Below are 21,852 nucleotides of genomic sequence, written 5' to 3' on the forward strand. Positions count from 1 at the left end.
TTATAAAATTTAAATGAGAATGTAAAGAACCAAGAAGAGCATATGCTATACTAAAAATCAAGATTTATTCCAAAGCTACAGTAATTAAGGCAGCATAGAATAGCACACAGATAGACAAAGAGACCAATGAAGGAGGTAAGAGTCCAGAAACAAACCCACACAAATAAGATTTCCTAGTTTACAATAATGATGCCAACTACAGGAATGGGGAAAGAATGGCTTTTTTTTTTCTTAAGATGCTGGATCAAATGGCTATCTGCCATCCTGGGCCAGTGGCAGCGGAGTGTGGCAGGGAGCCCTACCTCACTTCATACGTAAAAATCAATTCCAGTGTAGCACATGCCTAAACTAGAAGGATAAAATTAGAAAGCTTCTAGAAGCTAACATAGGCAAGTATCTCCATGATCCTGGGATAGGTAAGGCAAGAAATCTTAAACAGGACACACAAAAAACAAGCACAAACAATATCAGAGACAAGTAACAAAACTATGTTATACTTTAATACACTCAACAGAACACACAGTGAAAGTAGGAGAAGATATTTGCCATACATATATCAACAATTTGTATACAGAATATGTAAAGAATTATGACAAATCAATATAGAAAAGACTGAAAACCATTTTTCATTAAAAAATGAAAGGAACTTCGCCAGATGGCCAAAAAGCATGGGGAAAAGTGCTCGATGTCATTAGTCATGATGGAAAATGCAAGTTAAAACACCATACTAGAATTGCTAAAACTAAAAGATACTGACAAATCAAGTGCTGGGAAAGATGGGGAGCCACAGACTCTGAGGTCCTACCATGGAAATGTAAATTGCTATAACCATTTGGGAAAATTCTTTGGCAGTATCTACTGTAATTACACTTCCAAGTCAACATAGTGTACATACGTGCGCTAAAAGACACGTAAAAGAATGTTCAGAGCAGAATTATTTATAATAGCCAAAACCTGGAAAAAACCCAAATGCCCAATAACAGTAGAATGGATATATAAATGTGATATATTCACACAGTAGTAAAATTAAAAAAAAAAAATAATAATCCACTGCTAAATGCAACAACATGCATCAATCTCCCAACATAATGTTGAGCCAATGAAGCTAGAAAAAAATGAATATACTTTATGAATCAGAAACAGTTAAAACTAATCTATGGTGATATAATGCAGAATAGTGGTTACTTCAGGGGGGATGATAAATGACTGGGAAGGAGCAAGACAGAGGTTTCTGAAGAGAGCTGGTGATAGTCTCTATCTTGATTTAAAAGGTGGTTATATAAAGGTATTCATTTTGTAAAACTTCATCGAGCTTGAGATTGTGTGTCTTGTTGTATGTTACGTGTTGATTTTAAAAGTTTGCCACAAAGATTGAACAATAGCCACATTTATTAACATGGATGAATCTGAGAAATATAATGAGAAAAAGAAGTTTCAAAATAATATATAAAGTATGGTTCCACTTATAAAACGTTCAAAAAAATTAAAAAGCAAAGAAATGATTAACACAAAAGACAGGAAAATGATCCTCTCAGAAGATGGGAAGAGGAGCCAAGAGGGAAGGACACCCAAAGGTCTCCTGGAGTACTATAACATGCTATTTCTTGGGTGGGCCAAAAGTATAGGGATGTTTATTTTGTAATTGTTCTTTAAAGTGTACCTGTATATTTTCATACACTTTTTACATGTATGCTATTTTTACAGTTGTAAAATATCACAAGATTAATACAACTCCTACACAACTACTGCATTATAGATGATCAGAAAATTAAAGCAAGAACTAACTAGATTTCACGTCTTTGCATTCATCTGAGCAGCGGGTAATGTTATACACCATCTGAAGAATTGTCTTAAGGTATTGCTAAATACAAATGAAACATAAAAATAAATAGCAACAATTAATAATGCAGTAAACTATCAAATAACACTGAAAATAAGAAAATAAAAGTAACTTTCAATGATCCACAACATATTTATTTTAATTTTTCAAAGGGAACTTTATTAGGAATAAAAAGTAAAACTAAACGAAAAAATTAGATGTTTGACAAAACTAAAAAATGACCAGAGATTCATAAACTTAAGACTTCATGTTTTCCCCATTTCCTACCTTAAAATAACACATGTAATTTTAAAAATTAAAAGTAAAAACCATCTTTAAAAGTCATACAATTAAGTCAACATTTATTAATAGATCTCTGGTTTAACAGTACAACACTTAGAGAGTATTTTAATTCCCTTAAAATTAAGTTTTACAGTAATATACTTGGCTTACCGTCATCCTTTTTTGTTTATTAAAAGAACAATCAAAACAGTTCAATATCACGATCTCACAAAAAGAAACTTGCCTGTGAAATAAAAAGATGCTATAACAAAGCCCCACTCACTAAAAATTTTTTTAAAAAGTGACTACCTTTGTCAAAAATCTGACTCACTAAAAAAAAAAAAAAAATGCCTAAGAGAAAAGCAAGGCCATTCTTTTCAAAGCAATTCTATCTCAGTTACAATTTGTTGCCACTTCCTTGCCTTGGTAAACACCGAAGAATGATATTTAATTAGTACATGAATGTTGAAAGTTAATGAGTAGTTAAGTGGTTTTATGAGAGTGAAATGTTATGCTTTATTGAATACCCTAAGAAACAAGTTTTCATTCTTCATTTATATAGCATACTTATTTCTAGAGCTCAAGGTTAAATGGCCAATTTATCAAAAATATCAAATTAATCAGATATAATCCATCCTAAGTGTTCTATCCAAACAAAATGGCAAAAAAAACTAATTTAAGAAAAATGATTAATTTTTCCTTCTTTCAAAAATATTTATTCCCAAGAGCTCCTCTGAAACCTGAGACTGACTGAAAGAAAAGTAACTAGGTGTTGATCATGGGTGATTATCATCAAAGAAGAGATACCTGTGAAATTACAAGGAAGCACAGAAAAAAGGTCTCCTCTGGAGCGGAGGCAGTTTATATGCACCAACACCCAACTCCTAGTTCCTATCTGCATCCCACTGCCCTACCTAGATGGCAGCTCTCTACTAGTAGGTCAGGTTTTACGATGGCCCTGCCGAAGACCCAGGTCTATAGCTCTAAGCCCAATACAGCAGCCACTAAATCACATATGGCTATTTAAATCAATTACCATGTAAAATGCAGCTTCTCCGTCACACTAGTCACATTTCAAGTGCTTAGTGGTCATATGTGAATAGTGGCTACTATGTTGGACAGCACAGCCATAGACCATTTCTATGCAGAAAGTTCTAGTGGACGGTGCTGCTGCAGAATATATCTTTGCCCAAACAGCGGGGCTATTCGTAACTATAATGAATGTACTTAGTGAACATTTAAGGATGTTTTACTATGTGTAATCCCAACCATATTTATTTATGCCAGTGGATATAAAGAATCCCTAGGAAGGAAAGGTACTGATCAGCTCCCCCATATATTCATCTAATGATTTAGGAGCAGGGGCTATTTATACTATTAATGTCATTTACATATAAAAATAGAGCCTAACAAAGTAAAAAGATTTTTTTGTGGTTTTCTAAGTATCCAGACTAAAAAATTACATCATTATTTTTAAAGTGAAAAATGTTTTTTTCACATAGATCAGTATCTCAATCACAATCACATTTTCATTATACTTGATCGCCATCTGCTGGCCATATTAGTAAACTGCACAAGCAAATGAAATGCTAGCTGTAAACAGGGAGACATTTTTAAAGGACATACATAGTCCCAGCTTTTTGCTGCAATGCATTCCTGGAAAACCACATCATAAAGAAGATCATTGTAAAACAAATCATATTTTCCATAAGGGCAGGGTTATAATTAGAGTCTTCATTCCAAACTAAAATCTGGCATCAAATAACCCATGGAAGATCTCATTAAAGCAAGATGCGAAAATTATAGTCCTCTATAATCACTTAAAATAGGATAATTATTCTCCAAGTCTTATAGGTTCTTATAGGTATGAACAAATTTATTATTTAGAGGACACAACATAAATTAAAAGATAAAACTTTAATTCATTTAAAGATAACCTAAATCTAATATGGTAAAAGTAATATACAATAAATAATAATTCTGTTTGCACACTCCTAGAATTTTTATGTAATCTAGATGGTAGCTCTTTATAAAATGGCATCTAAAGAAATCCAAACCAATGCCTTCTTTTTCATGAACAAAGTCCTCTAAAATAAGCAGAATCCATGTGTTTCTTCCACTGGGAAGCAGGCTGATTCATCTTTACTCCCCTCCACCCTCTCCTAACCCATAACTCTCAAGCAAAGTTTCAAGTAAAAATAGTAAGTGGTATTAAAGCATTCTTTTTTATCTTTTCTATCCTAGCCCCAACTTCATTTTGGTGATAAGCTACCAAACCACATCATACTTCACTGAAAAGTCATAAAAATAATTACAAGCCATTAAAAAGAAGCTTCAAAACATTTTTCACAGAATCATTAGAATACAACTTATTATCTTTGCGTTCTGTGTTTGGGATAATGCACAAAAAGAAGAGACAACATGAACTTATGTCTATTACTTAGGCAGCTTCTAATTCAGGGTATGGCCAAATGCAAAAAAAAAAAAAAAAAAAAGTGGGGTGTGGGGCCAGCTACATTGTATTCCTTCCATCTGAGGGGAAAGGGATTTGCTGAGTTACCTAAATGAAGATTCCTTCGAAGCCCCTTTTAAAATAGTCTTACCCTCTTTATTCTGAGTGTGCATGATTCATACTTACAATGAGAACCTTTCTGCATAGCCATTAATTTATTTTTCTCAAGAACACAATGATTTTTAGTAACTCAAAATAATTGACCAATGGATTTTAAGATAATATCCTTTAGGAAGATTAGATAATTAGAGAAGCAAAAGAATGGTCAAACAAACTAACAAGCAAGCCCCTGCAGGAACTATTAAAATCCCAATCACCATGCCAATGATGGTGGCCACAACAGCTAACACTTTCCCACGTCCCATGTCAGAGGCTCTAGATCTCCATTTTACAAATGATGAAACCAGGCTTTAGGGAAATTAAGTAACTTGCCTGAGGACACATGGTTGCCAAGTGTCAGAAGTGAGATTTGAACAAAGGCAAACTGCCTCATTTCAGCTCAACCTAGAAATAACCAAGAACAAAGGCACAGGTCGCCCAGGTCTGCTGAGGCAGCTCAAGTGTTCGGGAAAAAGATGGATCAAGTGGAATTTCCATATTTGCTGCAAAAAGTACTCATGCCTACATGGTAGACTAAAAAGAACATGAGGTCTGGAATCATCAAGACCTAGGTTCTGAAACTGGATCCATAACTGGGAAAGTGGCACGACCTTACTGAAGCTGTTACCTCATCTATAAATAGAAAGGGCCATCACGTCAACCTCACAGAACTGTAGAAAGGATGAGATAAGTTATAAAAGATTTCTAGAATAGTATCTGGCATACAGTAGATGCTCCATAAATGGTACAACTTGTCCCACTTGATTTCTGTTTTAACAAACTAGAAATACAAGTGAAATCCACAAGTATTTATTTATTGGGAAAATTTCATTCTTATGTTTAAACTTGCATATTTGTTTCTTATAGTTAAATGTGCATCACTAATGTTAATGATGTGTATGCCCAAACATCTTAAGAAGATGATATTTTGGAGGGCAACTTAACAGAATCTATCAAAAAATAAGTGTGTAGACTATTAAAAATAACACAGACACATGTATAAAATAAAAGTTTTTAACTTTCCACACTTGACTAGTCCCACACTCTAAAGGTAAAACTGTTTCAAATGTGGCACCCAGAAATATCCCTTACACATGTACAGATATGTATCCACATATCCTCTTTAAAATATACATACACACACATGCGTGGAAGCTTACTATACTTTTATATACTTCTTTTAAACTTTATATATCTTAGAGATCTCTCCATACTAGCCCATACAGATTTTTGTTACCAACGCACAAGATGTTGTACCTACTAATAATCCCACCAATAGTTTATCCATTAAATTTGTTAATGCACCTAGCTACTGAAACAGCGATTTCTTTTCTGGGCATCAGTAATAGTCCAAAATACATGCAGTTGCATAATGATATACGTACCAAAATGTTAACTAAAGCATTCTTTATAACAATAAAGAATTAAAAGCAACAGAGACAGGTTAAATTATAGTAAATCCACCCTATGGATTATGATCTGTAATTAAAAAGACTACACAGACTATACGACACAGGTTCAGACATGGTTAAGTGGCAAGAGAGCAAGTCTCAGAACAGTACATACAGTATAAACTAATATAACTTTTTAATTACATTTGTGTGGCTATGTGTCTACTATAGAATGACACACACCAAACTGCTGATGACTACTACATCCCATGAGGCAAGGGGAACAGGGGGACATGGAGAGGACTGACTTTTTACTCCACATATTTCTACATTGAGGTTTTCACAAGAAGCAGGTATTGTATATAGTTTGTATAATTTCCTAAAATGAGGATAAAAACTGTATTAGTCATCTATTGCTGCCTAACAAATTACCACAAACTGAAGAGTTTAAACAACACATGTATACTTCACATATGTTCTCATAGTTTCTGTGGGTCAGAAGTGTAAGTACAGCTGAGCTGGGTCCTCTGCTTAGGGCCATACGAGGCTGCCATCAGGTTTGCCCAGAGCGGGGTTCTCATCTGGAGGCTCTACTGGGGAAGGATCCACTTGCCCCGCTCACATGGTTGTCAGCAGCATTCAATTCCTTATAGCTAGAGAATTCATGGCAGCCTGCTTCTTCAAAGCCAGCAAGGAAAACACAGCAAGACTCTAGAGCTAGTCCACTGGCAGGACAGAGTCTTACATATCATAATGTAATCATGGAAGGGACATCCCAACACCATTGCCATATTCTGTTAGTTAGAAACAAGTCACAGGTCCTGCCCACACCCATGAAGCAGTGTTTATACAAGACTGTGAACACCCAGAGGAGGACCGTGCAGCCACCTGAAAGTCTGTCTGTCACAAAGATAATTATGGTCTTTACCAGATCATAGTGGTAAGTATCTGAAGGATGACCAGGAAGCTATATATGGATACAGCTCATGGTTGCAGAACTAAATGAAATCAGCCAAACTGCACAGGGATGAGATCTAAGTCTATGGTCTCATGAGTAACATTTTGTAAAACCATGCTCCAAACTCAAATATAAGTAAAATATTTCACTGTCAAGAAAATAAGCAGGTATTTGACATTTAAATGCAGTTATCGATCTCTAAAAAAACAGCAAAATGATTTGAAAAGTGGTTTTTCTAAAAGAAAACATAGGTAACAACCTAAACTTAAACCAAGAAATATGAAAAAGGAAAGCAAAGAGTAAAACCAGGATGGAACTAGCTATGTGTCAAAGCTGTCTGATGTGAAATGCTAAGTCTACTAGTGTATGATGTGTATTTGGTGGAGGGGGAAGCACGAGAATAAGCATGACAGACTATAACCTCATACTACTTCCAACATGTTTAGAATGAAGCTACACCCCATATCCTACAGGAAGAATAAAGGTAGAGGAAAGGTGCCACCTCTACTGAATAGGGAGGCCTAACAAAGAGGCTTCAAAAGGGCTCTGCATCTTTAATAATATGAAAAGGCTAGGACACAAACAGCATAATCTAAAATGCCATTAGAAATACTTCACATACAAAAAGGTCTAAGTAAAGCAGGATTTTATAAAGTGATCAAAAAAGAAACACTAAGGGGGAATATCTTTTAAGATTAAAGAGGTTTTTCAAAGGACAAGTTGAAGTGGTTGTAAAATTTATGAGGCAGCATTAAACTTCAGTTCTAAGTAACAATAAATTATTCACTATAAAAACATACATGTGTCAAATATTATAAGTCTCTTAAACTTTTTAAAACAATTTCTTACAGAACTGATTAGATGTATTAGGTCAACACTAGCAGATACTAACTTTTTCATTAGCACAGTATGACCACTCCGTAAAGGAGCAACTTTAGGGAAATGAAGACAGATCATCAGTAGACTCTTCACCACCACTTCTGATCTCATCTCACACATTATGTATTTGGCTTTTAAATCAACTGTATTGCCCTTAGCTAAAGTAAAAGTTTTATTTTTTAAATGCCTTCATGTATATAAAATTACAAATATCTGTTAATTCATGTACATGTGGATTAGAATTTTAAATCAAATTAAAACTTGAAAATAGATTGAATTAGATTAAGAGAAAAATAGAAGAATAGTTATTCTGAGAAGTTTTGTTTTTAGAGCACTAACTGGCCCTTAGCCTTCATGGTATTCTGACACTTGACCAGAAAGATATTTCAGTATATCTTTTCCCAGCTCACTGTCCTTCTATTCCTCGTGGTATGTGCAGGCATCTCTATAACCTATATCCACACTTCTCTTAACTTCTTCTAAAATGTATCCTTTCCTCAACTTGTCCTGAAAGTTTTTTTTTTTAATCCTCATGGGCCATTCTCTCTGTCACAATCTACCTGTCTCTAAAGGTTTCTGTACAGATTAAGTATGTGGCAGTGCCTAACACAATTCATTCATTCATACATGTAAGCATTCAACAAATATAAATATTTATGGAGTTCCCAAAAGGTTCCTGCCCAGCGCTAGGTGCTGGAAACATAGTGCAAATAGGAAAAGCACAGTCCCTGCCTCATGACATTTACAATCTAGCACAGAGGACAGATATGGAAACTTTGCACATCATGAGTGCAACAAGGAAACACAAAGTCCCTAAAACAGACCTGGGGTGTCAAGTAAGACTTTTTTGAATTGCGAGATCTGAAGGACAGAGAAGGACCAAAGGACTGCCTGCTTTTCCCATCAATTATGTATTATATAACTGATAGCTAATGCCTCATATCTGAATACCTGGCATTACATGCCATTTTAATTACAGGTGAGCAACAAAGAAAAAGAAGTTATATGTTAAAATTGTGGAGATTTTACTATGGTATCATTTTCCAGAGAAGTCACTGAGTAATATTTGAAGAATATTCTATGTTTTCTTAAACTTCATCCTCTGTTCCAAGGAAGAAAAGCCCATTCACCTGGACTCCATGAGATCTCAAATCTATTTCCTACCCTAAACCTTAATTTTACACACATCTCAATCTTCATAAATATCCCCACAACTACACATAACCACTATATAGAAATTATCCATGCACCTAACTCTCTTCCCTACTTATCTGAAACAACCATTAGAAATCCAGTGTCTGTCTCTGAAGAAGACATACAAATGGCTAACAGACACATGAAAAAATGTTCATCATCATTAGCCATCAAGGAAAGCCTGGTGATGGGTATTAAAGAGGGCACGTACGGCATGGAGCAATAGGTGTTACACGCAAATAAGGAATCATGGAACACTACATCAAAAACTAATGATGTAATGTATGGTGATTAACATAATTAAATAACATTTTAAAAAATTAATTAATTTTAAAAAGCCATTATATAAGTTATAAAAAAAACCACATTGAGATACCACCTTACACCAGTTAGAATGGCAAAAATGGACAGGGAAAGAAACAAATGTTGGAGAGGTTGTGGAGAAAGGGGAACCCTCTTACACTGTTGGTGGGAATGCAAGTTGGTACAGCCACTTTGGGAAACAGTGTGGAAGTGCCTCAAAAAATTAAATATAGAGCTACCCTATGACCCAGCAACTGCACTCCTGGATATTTACCCCAAAGACACAGATGTAGTGAAAAGAAGGACCATATGCACCCCGATGTTCATAGCAGCAATGTCCGCAATAGCCAAACTGGAAAGAGCCGAGAGGCCCTTCAACAGATGGATGGATAAAGAAGATGTGGTCCATACATACAATGGAATATTACTCAGCCATCAGAAAGGATGAATACCCAACTTTTACATCAACATGGATGGGACTGGAGGAGATGATGCTAAGTGAAATAAGTCAAGCAGAGAAAGTCAATTATCATATGGTGTCACTTATTTGTGGAACATAAGGAACAACATGGAGGACATTAGGAGAAGGAAGGGAAAAATGAAGGGGGGGGAATTGGAGGGAGAGAGGAACCATGAGAGACTGTGGACTCTGAGAAACAAACTGCAGGTTTTACAGGGGAGGGGGGAGGGGGGATGGGTTAGCCCGGTGATGGGTATTAAGGGGGGCAACATACTGCATGGAGCACTGGGTGTTATATGAAAACAATGGATCGTGGATCACCACATCAAAAACTAATGATGTATTATATGCTGATTTACATAAGATAATAAAATTAAATTTAAAAAAAAAATCCAGTGTCTGTAGGATCTGGGTAACAACTGAGTGATTATGCTGCCAGATGTAGGGGTAGTCTTCACTTATACAAAGATGCAGTCTCTCTCCTCTTTTTGAGTCATATGATCCCTCTCCATCTACCTTTCTTCTTTCCACTTGTGACAGAATGTAAAAATGTGAATAGAAACACTTCTTTCACCTCTCAACCCTTCTTCTTAAAAGGGAAAAAAAGCTCATACTCAACAAGAGATGCAACCGACCTCAAAATTAGTGTCAAAAATGAGCAGCAAATAGTGAAGGCATGCTGCATTAGGAGAGTAACCAAGTATTACTTATCCCCAATCTATGGCTGTCTTCTGCAAAAACAGCTGGGTCTCCAGTTTTTTAAACAGTCCAAAAAAATTAGGTGTTTATATGAAATTCCCCAATTATTAATTTTTAATAACTCATTCAAAAATCTTTAAAGACACTATATAAGTCAAACAAAACAAATCTATCCACATGATTCATTCAGTCCAAGATCACCAGTTTCCAACCTCTGCTCAGCTCCAAGACATGGGAAACTAGTTCACCTTTATACCATAATCTCCATATTCATTACCTAGAAAGGAATACAGCTTTTAGTTGGACACTCAAGAAATGTTTTGGCAAACACCTAACCAAGAATTGTGTTTTTCTTTGTATGCAGACCACAATCTCTTTACACCTCCATTTAGCTGCTATAAAGCTAACAAAAATTCCACAACACCTCTATTTTTAAATCTCCCGTGACTGCAAAAAATAAGTATCTAACACCACCTGCTATTGACTCTTCTATTCACTTCTCTTTAATCTTCTGAACATATCCTTAATTCTACCACCTCTTCCTTTTTTGCCTCTCCGTTTCCCCTTTCTAATAAAAAAAATTTCATTCACGTGGACTGGATCTCTTGCATTATGTTCATCTCTCTGCTCTTTTCCATCATAATACCTGAGGTCTGAAAAACCTATAACCAGACTACATCAACCATGAAGACATTTCAAATTACTAATAACATTTCTCTATCTGATTAAGGAATAAACCAAAAAAATTATAGTAAAAAAGATTACACTGTTAACCAAATCAAATTCCAAAAAATTAAAACTAGCAAGCGAATGGTGAGGAGTGAAGTACAAAATATGGTCCATGTCAATTGCTACTGTCCAATATTGTAACATTTCAGAAAACGATGAAAGTTAAATTCAAAATTTGATAAAAGCCCAATGTAAATCTATTCCTCCTAAAGGCCAAAAGTTATACTACAACAATAATAATCTTTTTGTGTATTTGAAAAGCTTAAGTTTATTTTTATTTGCACTAAAAATCCTATTTAAGTTTGGTGCTTTAGTGAGAAAACACAACTGAATGAGGTTTACCTTTACATTCATTATTTTATTAAATCAAAACAAATATTGTTCAACGAGAGAAAAAGAAGAGAAATTCAAGCATAAGCTTCAAGAAGAATATGCAGGATGTTATATTTTGTTGAAGTCATTAATAATGTTCTTAATTCATGCTTATCATGAAGGAAAACAAAGAAGTTACTTAAAGGTTCTCAGACACTACCTTCCAAGTAATGGGATATATATATATATTTAACAGATACCCAAAAAGTGGTTAAAACTATAACAGAATCTTGGGGCGCCTGGGTGGCTCAGTCATTAAGCGTCTGCCTTCGGCTCAGGTCATGATCCCAAGGTCCTGGGATTGAGTCCCACATCGGGCTCCCTGCTCAGCAGGAAGCCTGCTTCTCCCTCTCCCACTCCCCCTGCTTGTGTTCCCTCTCTCACTGTCGCTCTGTCAAATGGATAAATAAGTCTTTAAAAAAAAAAAAAGTAACAGAATCTTGAATATATCGTAAATATTAAAGCAAAACTGTTATTTTTCCTACCTGACATCCCTTGACAGCCCTCAACTTTAATGAAATTATAAAGTAAACCAACCTACTTACCATTAAAAAAAGCCCACAAGGAAAAACAACATATGAACCAGATCTGAAGACAGGTTAAATGATGAATCACGTTTAAATCCCATTTTCATAGCATACCTGTGTACATCAGTTGGTGACTGCACCAAAGAGTAATCTTCTCCGGAAGAAAGCTTCCATGATTCATTTAATCTGTGTTCACTGCTCCCCAGTTCACCCATTACCCAGTCTGGTAATCCTTCCGGGCTTGAACCTTTTGCTCGTGCTGGATTTGGTTCATCAAAATAGATGGACTGATTTTTTAAAAATTAGAAAAATTATTCTTTCAAAATGTACTATAATGAAATAGTTAAAATTTCCACTAAGTTTCAAGTCTGGTAACAGCCTTTCAAATACTCAAATTCAATTACATAAAAAATGCATAATGAATTATGAAATATTAAGATACATAAAATGGATAACATTTTAAATTTTAGTTATGCTTTGCTATATAAGAAATCTGATAAATGATAAAAATTACATAACAGATAAATCTGATAATTATTTGTATTATAAAAAAATATAGCTTTATAAAAAGATAAATGGACCCATGATTTCACTCATATGTGGAATTTAAGAAACAAAACGAACAAAGAAAAAAGGAGGCAAACCAAAAAAAAAAAAAAAAAGAACAAAAAACAGACCCTTAACTATAGAGAACAAACTGTTAGTTATCAGAGGGCAGGTGGGTAGGGGATGGGTGAAATTGGTGATGGGGATTAAGAGCACACGTATCACGATGAGCACCAAGTGATGGGTAGAATTGTTGAATCACTATATTGTGTATCTGAAACTAATATAATGCTGTAATTTAACTATACTAGAATTAAAATAAAAAATAATAAAAAAATACACGTAGGAGTGAAATGAATGAAAACTTACAGCACAAAGAACAGGAGAGGAAATGTTATAAGTTTCTGCCATAATTCATAAACTGGTATAATACTTTCGAAGGTAAACTGCCATAAATTAAAGATGCAATTTGTAAGCCCTAAGGCAACTACTAAAAAGGAGAGATACAGCTAGCAAACTGATAGTGAAGATGAAATGGAATACTAGAAATGCCCAATTTAAAAAAAAAAAAGATAAACAGAAAAATTCTTTTTAAATCATGTGCTCTATTTCTTTCTGTGATCAATAATTACTCTGCACAGACACACAAAATCAGCGGGCAGAGAAACCACAATCCACAAAAATCAGAAACAGAAATTAGGAATCCCTTGATAAGGTAAAGGAGGAACAACAGAGGTGAAGACCTGGAATTTAGTTCTGGCCATGCCATAAACTAACCAGAAAATCCAAGATGAGTCCCTGGGCCTTCTCATTGTTATTATTTGTGAAAGCAAGCCTTTCCTATGATTCTGTGAAATGAGTATGAATGGGAAAACATGATGCAACACACCCATATCTCAACATCTGAATGTGTTTCAGACAATGTTCTACCTTTAGTCTTTAAAAAGAATGGCAGGAGCCCACTAATTGTTTTTCAAGTGAGCAGAGCTTCTTGACACACTTCTGAAGAAAACTCTGCATTAACCGGAAACTTCGGCAACAATTCTCCGAATCCCACCCAAAGAATCCTCAAGAGGGGTGCTCTCTAGAGAGAAGTGACACATGACCCTCGATCCCAAGTCAGACATGCACAGCAGTTTTATGAGATAGTCACTGCAAGGTTCAATCGAATATGTCAGGTGACTACTGCCCCGAAGACCACTGATGTGAAGCAAAATATACGGCTCGACTTTAACATACAATTGCCAACAGCATTACAACGTCTGGCATCTCTGCCTTGGACAAAATTATCATCCGTGTGCAGTGTGCCTCTTCACTGCATTTTGGTTTAAGTTAACCAAAGTTATTTTTTTTAAATACATAAATATCCTAATAGCAACTACCAATACCAAGTACTCCAGTCGGATTTCTCAAGTATTCAAACACCACAAAAACCAAGGCATATTTCATGGTTACAAAGATCAAGACAGTGGCAATTCACCAATCAAACATAATTATAACTACCTTTGTAACAGCTGATTTTGATAGTGAAATTAAATGAAGTATAAACTCCAACTTACTATCATTTTATTAGAGTAGAAAGGAACTTTAGAAGTCACTCAATCCAACCTCTCATGAATTATTAAATAATGTATATGAAAGAGTTTAATAAACCAGAATTCACTGATATACATAAACTATGGTTAACGTTATCCAGTGAAAACTAGTGGGAAACTGAGGTTCAATATAAAAGAATTTACTTTCACTTTTTCAGAAATACAGTAAAATATTGTGGGATGGCTAAATCAATACACAGAATCCCCATAAGACCAATATCTGATTTCTATTCAAAGTGGAAAAAAATTAGGAAGGAAAAAAAACAGTTTTAACTCTTATATTACCCAGGACTTATAACTTAATAATATAACCATTCCCAACTGCGATGATGAGTTGACATTTTTAAAGAAATGAAGCTAAGACACCTTTTGGTCAATGACACCTACCATGTACGAAGGTAAGCTTTTCAGTGTCCCTGGTTCAGGTCGGTGTGTAAAGGGGCCTTCAAGCACTCCTCGCTTCAGCATGTGCAGTAACAGTTTTGCATACAGGTTCCGATTCTTCCTGCCCATTACTCCTGCACCTGTTCCTGAAGGCTCACACAGTTTTCTGATCCAAAGTGCACACCTCTGCCGTTCTAGAAATACATAAGAACCATTAGAAACTTGATTTTTCAGAAAATAAAACAGTGAAGACCTATAGAACATCTGCTTTGGTCTAGAGCAGGGGCCTGGTGAACGCTGTCTGTAAAGTGCCAGGCCGTCATCATTTTAGGCTTTGCGGCTAGCCGGTCTGTGACACGACGACTCGGTGCCACCACCATAAGAGGAAAGCAGCCACACACCACGTGTGATCAAGTGGGCATCAGTATTTCCTAATAAAACTTTACAGAAAAGGCAGCAGGCTGAGTTTGGCCCTGGGAGGCTACAGTTCGCCAACCCCTGAAAAGTTTAACTTTTTCAGTTAATTAGTGATCGATCAGGCACGACAAATGCAAAGAAATATTTTCTCAAAAATAAAATTGCTGGATCACTATCAAATAATTTCTGAGATAAAATTTTGCTATAAAAACATCTCTAAGATAATTTTAGCTGTGTTGAAAAATCTGTCTATAATTCTAATCATACAAACCAAAGGAGAGCTGAAATGCAATCTTATTTAAGCATTTTAAACTTAACCTAAAATTAGATCTCAAATATTTTATTTACTAAGCTGATAAATTTCAGATTTGTAGTTGATTAATTTAGGGCTTTCTTTTAACCTCTCTAAAAATAATTGAGGGCTACTAACATGTAATTTAGCAAAATAATTATCCCCTTAAAAACTACCTTAAAATACAGTAGTTTAATCCGCATATAATGACCTATTGACTACCTCATCTGACCATGACACAGAATTGGTTTTAGGTCTCATGAAAACTATTTTGAATTAATCTTTTATCAGTCTAACTCAATTTGAGGATTATATAGCTAACATAAATCGTAAGTCTGCTTTAATCTCTTAGTTTCTAAAGGTCATATTCATTTATTGTTTTACCTACAAAAATTGCTAGGGCCGGATTTACCACTTTCATACCAGATTTATCACTACAGGTATGAGGGCTAACCTTTAAAGAACTTTTGTATTTTTAGCTTTGAAAATTATATAATCACAAAGCAAACTTCATCAACTATCGCATGTACTTTGAGGGCAAAAAAAGTGAAACAGATAAACTTAAGAAAACACTTTTTTCAAACTATGTATCTTCTATAAGCCTTGCAGCAAACAAATCTATATAATATCCTAATGGCCAGAACTTAGTACAATTTAGTTCATGAAAAGAATTCATTACTCTACTTAAAATACTGGGGAGAGCCATTATCAGAAGAAGCATTTAGCTATAAGAAGATATAAATTATCATCATTGTTCAGGCTCTTGATTGCGAAGTGAGTTCTGGAACATTCACTATGAATTAATTAAATAAAAGGGCAGGATATACCCATACTGAAAATAAGCCATGAACCAAAGATTACAATTAATCCAATTCTATGTACCTAACATCCATTTTTAAAAGAAAATGAAATATGAGGATAGTTTTTTTCAAATACATTTATAATGAGAAACTTTAATGCAAATTTGTCCTAATCAGCAGATCTAAGACAAAAAAAGAAAAAGGTAGTAAATATCAGAAGAGAGCACGGTATAGATATCATTAAATAGAAATACAATTAATGAAATAATATACTAACAATACAAATTATCATGAATGAGCCACAGGACATGAAATATACATCTTGAAGACTAGCAGAGGGAGAAAGAGGAGGTTACAGTCTCATGAGGCGAGAGGAGAGAGTAGAAAAAGAAGCTTGGAAGGAAGACCATGCCAAGCCATCCTGACTAAGAAAGGCTGCAGCCCCAGAATAGTGGGTGACCACAGAATGCATAACTCATACGCTACTCTCCCTTTTCCCAGTGCAGCAGCTCCCTGGAACAAATATCTAATATGGAGTTGGTTTCTCATTTTGAATATGGAGTTCACTTAGACACCTCAGGGAAACAGGGAACTTGGACAAAACTTGGGTAAAAGCCAGAGTTTCTTGGCCCCACTCCCCACCACCAAATCAGATTTATCTTTACAGCTTACCAGGGCTTAAAGAATCATCCTGGCCCCCCCACCAAACTCTTTTCAATTGTTCTCTGATGCCTTAAATTATCTGAAAAGTCTTTGACTTGATACAAAGACTCTCATCCCATTATTAAACAGGCCAGGAATTGCAGACAAGATAAAAAGAAAAACTCATTCACAATTGATTTCATTCAGTCAACCAATAAGCATATAAGACCAATAGATTTTTTTTCTGCTTTGATAAATAAAACTGTCAGAGAACAGATAGATAGCAGGCTCCTGAAAGAGGAAGCACTTCAGGGAGGAAAGAGATGCAGGAAGAAACAGTTGTAGCTAACGTTGGAGATCCATGGGCTTTAAGCTCTTGATGTCTGAGACTAGTATCACAGTAAGATCTTTCCACAGTTTACTAGGATACTACCACTAAATTTCTATTTACCCTTGAATAGCTCAAAGCAAACAATTCTACATCAGCTTAAGATGAAACTGTGCTTAAAGAAATTTAGCTTTGGGGGGCGCCTGGGTGGCTCAGTAGGTTGAGCATCCCAACTCTTGGTTTCAACTCAGGTCATGATCTCAGGGTGGTGAGATGGAGCTCTGGGTTGGGCTCTGTGCTCAGCAAGGAGTCTGCTTGAGATTCTCTCTCTCCCTCTCCCCTTCCCCTTGCTCACACACACACTCTCTCTCTCTAATAAATTTTTAACCAAGAAAAAAAAAGAAGAAAGGAAGAAATTAAGCTTTCTTTTCACTGTGATAGTTCACTGGTTTGAAAAAATAATATAAAGAAAAAAATTAATCTTAAGAATCTAGTTTCCAAACATAATCTTACCTGACCTATGGGGTAATTTTAGAACGAAGGGCTTCATATCTACCACAAAGTGATCAAATTCTGCATCCAGCTTCTCCCATTTTTCTTCTTCACTTCCTATTTCCATAACTCAGTCTGTAAAAGATTTAAAATTAAAATATTAAGATCTGTCTGCTGAGAACTACGCAACTCTAATGAAAGAGGTCAAGGAAAACTCTTAGTGTTAAATAGTGTTATATATCCCCAAATTGATCTATAGATATATTGCAATTCTAGTCAAAATTCCAGCAGTATTCTTTGTAGATATGCACAAGCCGGTTCTAAAATTTATATAGAAATGTAAAGGAACTAGAATAGCAAAAACAATTCTGAAAAAAAAAAGAAAACCAAAATTGGAGAACTCAATTACCTGATCTTAAGATGTGCTATCAAACTAAGTAATCAAGACAATGTGGTATTGGTGAGGATAAGACACGCAGACATGGAGCAGACTAGAGTTCAGAAATTGACCGATGCAAGTATGGACAGCTGGTATTTGACAAAGGTGCAATTTATGGAGAAATGACAGGTTTTACAACAAATACACTGTAACAATTGGGCATCCATATGCAAAATAAATAAATAAACTTCAACCCAAACCTTACACTGTATGCAAAAATTGACTCAAAAAAATCAAAGACCTAAAGGTGTAAAATTTAAAACTATAATACTCTTAGAAGAAAACATAGGAGAAAATCTTCATGACCTTGGATTAGACAAGAATTTCTTAGATATGACACCAAAAGCACTCCCCATAAAACAAAAACTATTATATTGACCTTCACCAAAATAAAAACTGCTCTGCAAAGGACTCCATTAAGGGATTGAAAAGATAAGCCACAGACTGGGAGAAAATATTTGTAAATCATATATCTCATTAAGGATTTATATGAAGAACATATAAAGAACTCTCAAAACTCAACCATAAGAAAACCAACCAACAAAAATAAATAGAAAAAAAAAAAGAGTCCTTTGCCAAAGAAAATATGCTAATGACAACTAAACAAATGAAAAGATGCTCAATGTCATTAATCATTAGGGAAATGCAAATTAAAATCACAATGAGATCTCACTATACCTATTAGGACAGCTAAAATAAAAAATACCAAATACTACCAAATGCTGGTGAGAACACAGAAAAAGAACACTCACGAACTGCTGGGAGGAATGCAAAATGGCACAGCCACCCTAGAAAACAATTTATCAGTTTCTTACACAGTCCACATACCCTTACCATATATGACCCAGAAATCCCACTCTTAGGTACTTACTCAAGTGAAACAAAGTCTATAATTACACAAAAACCTGAATATAAGGCTTGTAGCAGTTTTTTCTCAGGTAATCACCAAACACAGGAAACAATCCAAATGTCCCTCACCTAGGGAATAAACAAACTATGGTGTATCCACACAATGAAGGAGTGCTCAGCAACAGAAAGCAATGAACTACTGACATACAGGCCATGGATAAACTTCAAATATATTACCCTGAGTGAAAGAAACCATTTTCAAAGGGCTACATACTCTAGCTATCCATTTATATGACATTCTAGAAAAGGCAAACGGTGTGAGTATAGAGAACAGATCAGTGGTTCACAGGGCTTAGCAGCTGGGGGACAGTCTGAATGCAAAGCAGGGGCACAAGGGAAGTACCGGAAATTGTTCTATATACCATTCGTATAGGTTATAAGATCCTATTCAATACATGTGTAAAGGTTCAATAAATTGTATACTAAAAAAGTGATTTTTAACTGTATGTAAATTCAAAATGTTTAACTCCCCTCAAAAAACTTAAAATATTAGCCCTCACATCTCTTCCAAATTAGCAAGAAAAACACTACCTATAAGAAGGTGAATCCCAAAAATCAACAGGTTTTGACGAACTTCCTTAAGCTAAAAATACATACACTTCCCTCAGTAAGACTGCGCTCCTGCGATGCCCTCCTTCATTCCCTCACAAAGGGTCCGCTGGAGAAAAATGGCGCTGCCTGCAGTCAGCTTCCCACCTCACCTGAACCCTCAGGTGTCCTTCACTAGTTCCTCCTCCACAAAGAAGCTTCTAAGCTTCCGCCAGACATCTTAACGCCCCTCAAACTGCTCTTGCCTCCCCTCATTCTCAGTTTTAAAAAATCTTACCTCCTGCTTCATGGGAAAAATAATAGTCAGGTGATGACACCCCAAAATGCTCTTCCCTCCACCTCTCAACTTACCTCTAGGAGAACAGAATACCTCCTTACCTCCTTTGTTTCTGTACCCGAAGCATTAAGTGTCCTCTCTAATGCCAGTATCAGTCACCTCCTCGCGGGTTCAAACTCTCCATCCCTGCGGCCTCCAGCCCCTCCACTGTTCCCATTCTCTAGCCCCCTCTGAAGCCAATATATCAACAAATACTCGGGAATGTCTCAGATCCTGCCAGGGTCTGGCTTCTCACTGCCACTGTCTCAGAGAAAGCCCTTCCCACCACTCCCCTGCCCTCCAGCAACAGCCTGCCTCTCCACTGTCTGGTTTCCCTACTTCAGTCCCTGGTACCAGAGTAGGTTCCCTAAGTGCAAAGCTAAGCATATCACTCTCTATTTAAAAATCTCTCTGGACCACCTACTACGTCAAGATACTATCTAAAGCCACGGTTAGGCTTACGAGTGCCTTTGCATTTGGAGCCCATCTCTCACCTCTCCCTACATACCTGCTGCCTAATACGTCCACCCGCCAAGGGCCGCGTCTCTGCCAGTGACCTCTGCGCCATTCCAGCAACACTCCAAGCCCGGACATGTTTCCACATCCTCTCCACAGGCGGTTCCCTCTGCCTGCAGTCAGCTAAACGCAGCTCAAATGGGACTTCTGAGGAAAGCCTGCCCGGCTCGGCCTAGACTCCTGTGTTCCGTTCTCAGGGTGCCCTGCTCACACCTGTGCAGCAGCATTCACCGTGCTATTATTTTTTGTACACATCTTGTGTATTATTTACATGTCTTCCACCATCTGTGAGATGTTCCTGGAAGGCAGGGCCCATGACTTACACATCGTGGTGGGTACCTGGCACATTATGTGGCACGTTATTAGAAGCCAAAGAATTGATTCGTAAATAAATGCTAACAAAAGAGAATAATGTCCCACTTTAACGTGAGACTAATCATTTTTTAGAAGATTCTGTTCTGAGTACCAAATAGATCTTCTAGAATAGAAATAGTATATGGCCTTAATTCTATTTACCCTAACTGGTCATCCTACCTTCTGCATCACAGTAGAAGAAACGTATTTTCAAATATAAGACTTGGTTAAGTCAAATTTTATTTAAATCCATTTTCTGATTGGTTAGTTGGCTTAGGGGTGTTTGGTTGGTTGGTTTGCATTCCTACAATAACTAACTGCATTCCTATATAATTACACCTGTTGCGTACTTGGTGATGGAGGGCTATGATACCACTGCAGGATATTAGACCATAAATCTAAGAAGCAACTATTCAAATGGATGAAAAGACAAATGGAAACTCCCAAACTCAGAATGTTAAGCACAGCTCTAGCCTAGGAGTACTCCCAGTCTTAAACAGTGCATCCTGCCCATGTGCTCAAACATTTACCTGAGAGCACCCATAGATAAAGCTAAAACAAAAAGATTTCTAAGAAGCACTAATTCACAGTAAATCCTTTGACACACACGGAAGATGTTAACGTTTAATGTTAGGGAAAACTGAAACTCAACAGTTGAAAAGACTCCCTCAAAGTCATAAATTAAGCACAGAGCTCAGATTAAAATTCTGAAATCCCTAGCTCTCAGACCCATTATACCTGACTTCTTGGCCATTTACATAAACGTCAGCAATATCTCCAACTAATAAAGACATATTCTGAAAAGTAGAAAGGCAACTGGAATTGCTATAATGACACACACAAAAAGTGGAATACACTTTTTTTAAAAACACAACAAAGGGTCAATGTGACATTGGGTAAAAGCTAAAAATCTGCATCTCCTTATTCCTTATTTATTCTCCAACAAAATTAAGGAAAGCAGAAAGGAAAAAATTAAATTACCATTTTAAACCTTCAAGGAATTCTTGCTACACAAATTACATCTTATAAACAAACTATATCTACTTCGT

At 36.0% G+C, this 21,852-nt stretch overlaps 1 protein-coding gene across 7 annotated transcripts in view; it reads right to left on the minus strand.

Annotated features, from left to right (window-relative positions):
* CEP112 (centrosomal protein 112) overlaps nucleotides 1–21,852 on the minus strand; it is a 456,418-nt gene that overhangs the window by 432,968 nt on the left and 1,598 nt on the right. For 6 of the 7 annotated variants that reach the window (XM_025889895.2, XM_073883235.1, XM_025889894.2 and 3 more), the window contains exons 2-4: nucleotides 17,742–17,855; nucleotides 14,753–14,943; nucleotides 12,339–12,511 (exon numbers count right to left, since the gene is read on the minus strand). In XM_025889895.2, the coding sequence (XP_025745680.1) occupies nucleotides 12,339–12,511; nucleotides 14,753–14,943; nucleotides 17,742–17,847 (470 nt within the window). In that variant the 5' untranslated portion in view covers nucleotides 17,848–17,855. Of the gene's footprint in view, nucleotides 1–12,338; nucleotides 12,512–14,752; nucleotides 14,944–17,741; nucleotides 17,856–19,030; nucleotides 19,098–21,852 lie in introns of those variants that run through there. The other variant, XM_073883233.1, reaches the window with a different exon arrangement.

This window comes from Callorhinus ursinus, unplaced genomic scaffold, assembly GCF_003265705.2.
Source record: "Callorhinus ursinus isolate GAN/ISIS: 27379988/994484 unplaced genomic scaffold, GSC_fseal_2.0 scaffold50, whole genome shotgun sequence".
NCBI classification, from domain to species: domain Eukaryota; kingdom Metazoa; phylum Chordata; class Mammalia; order Carnivora; family Otariidae; genus Callorhinus; species Callorhinus ursinus.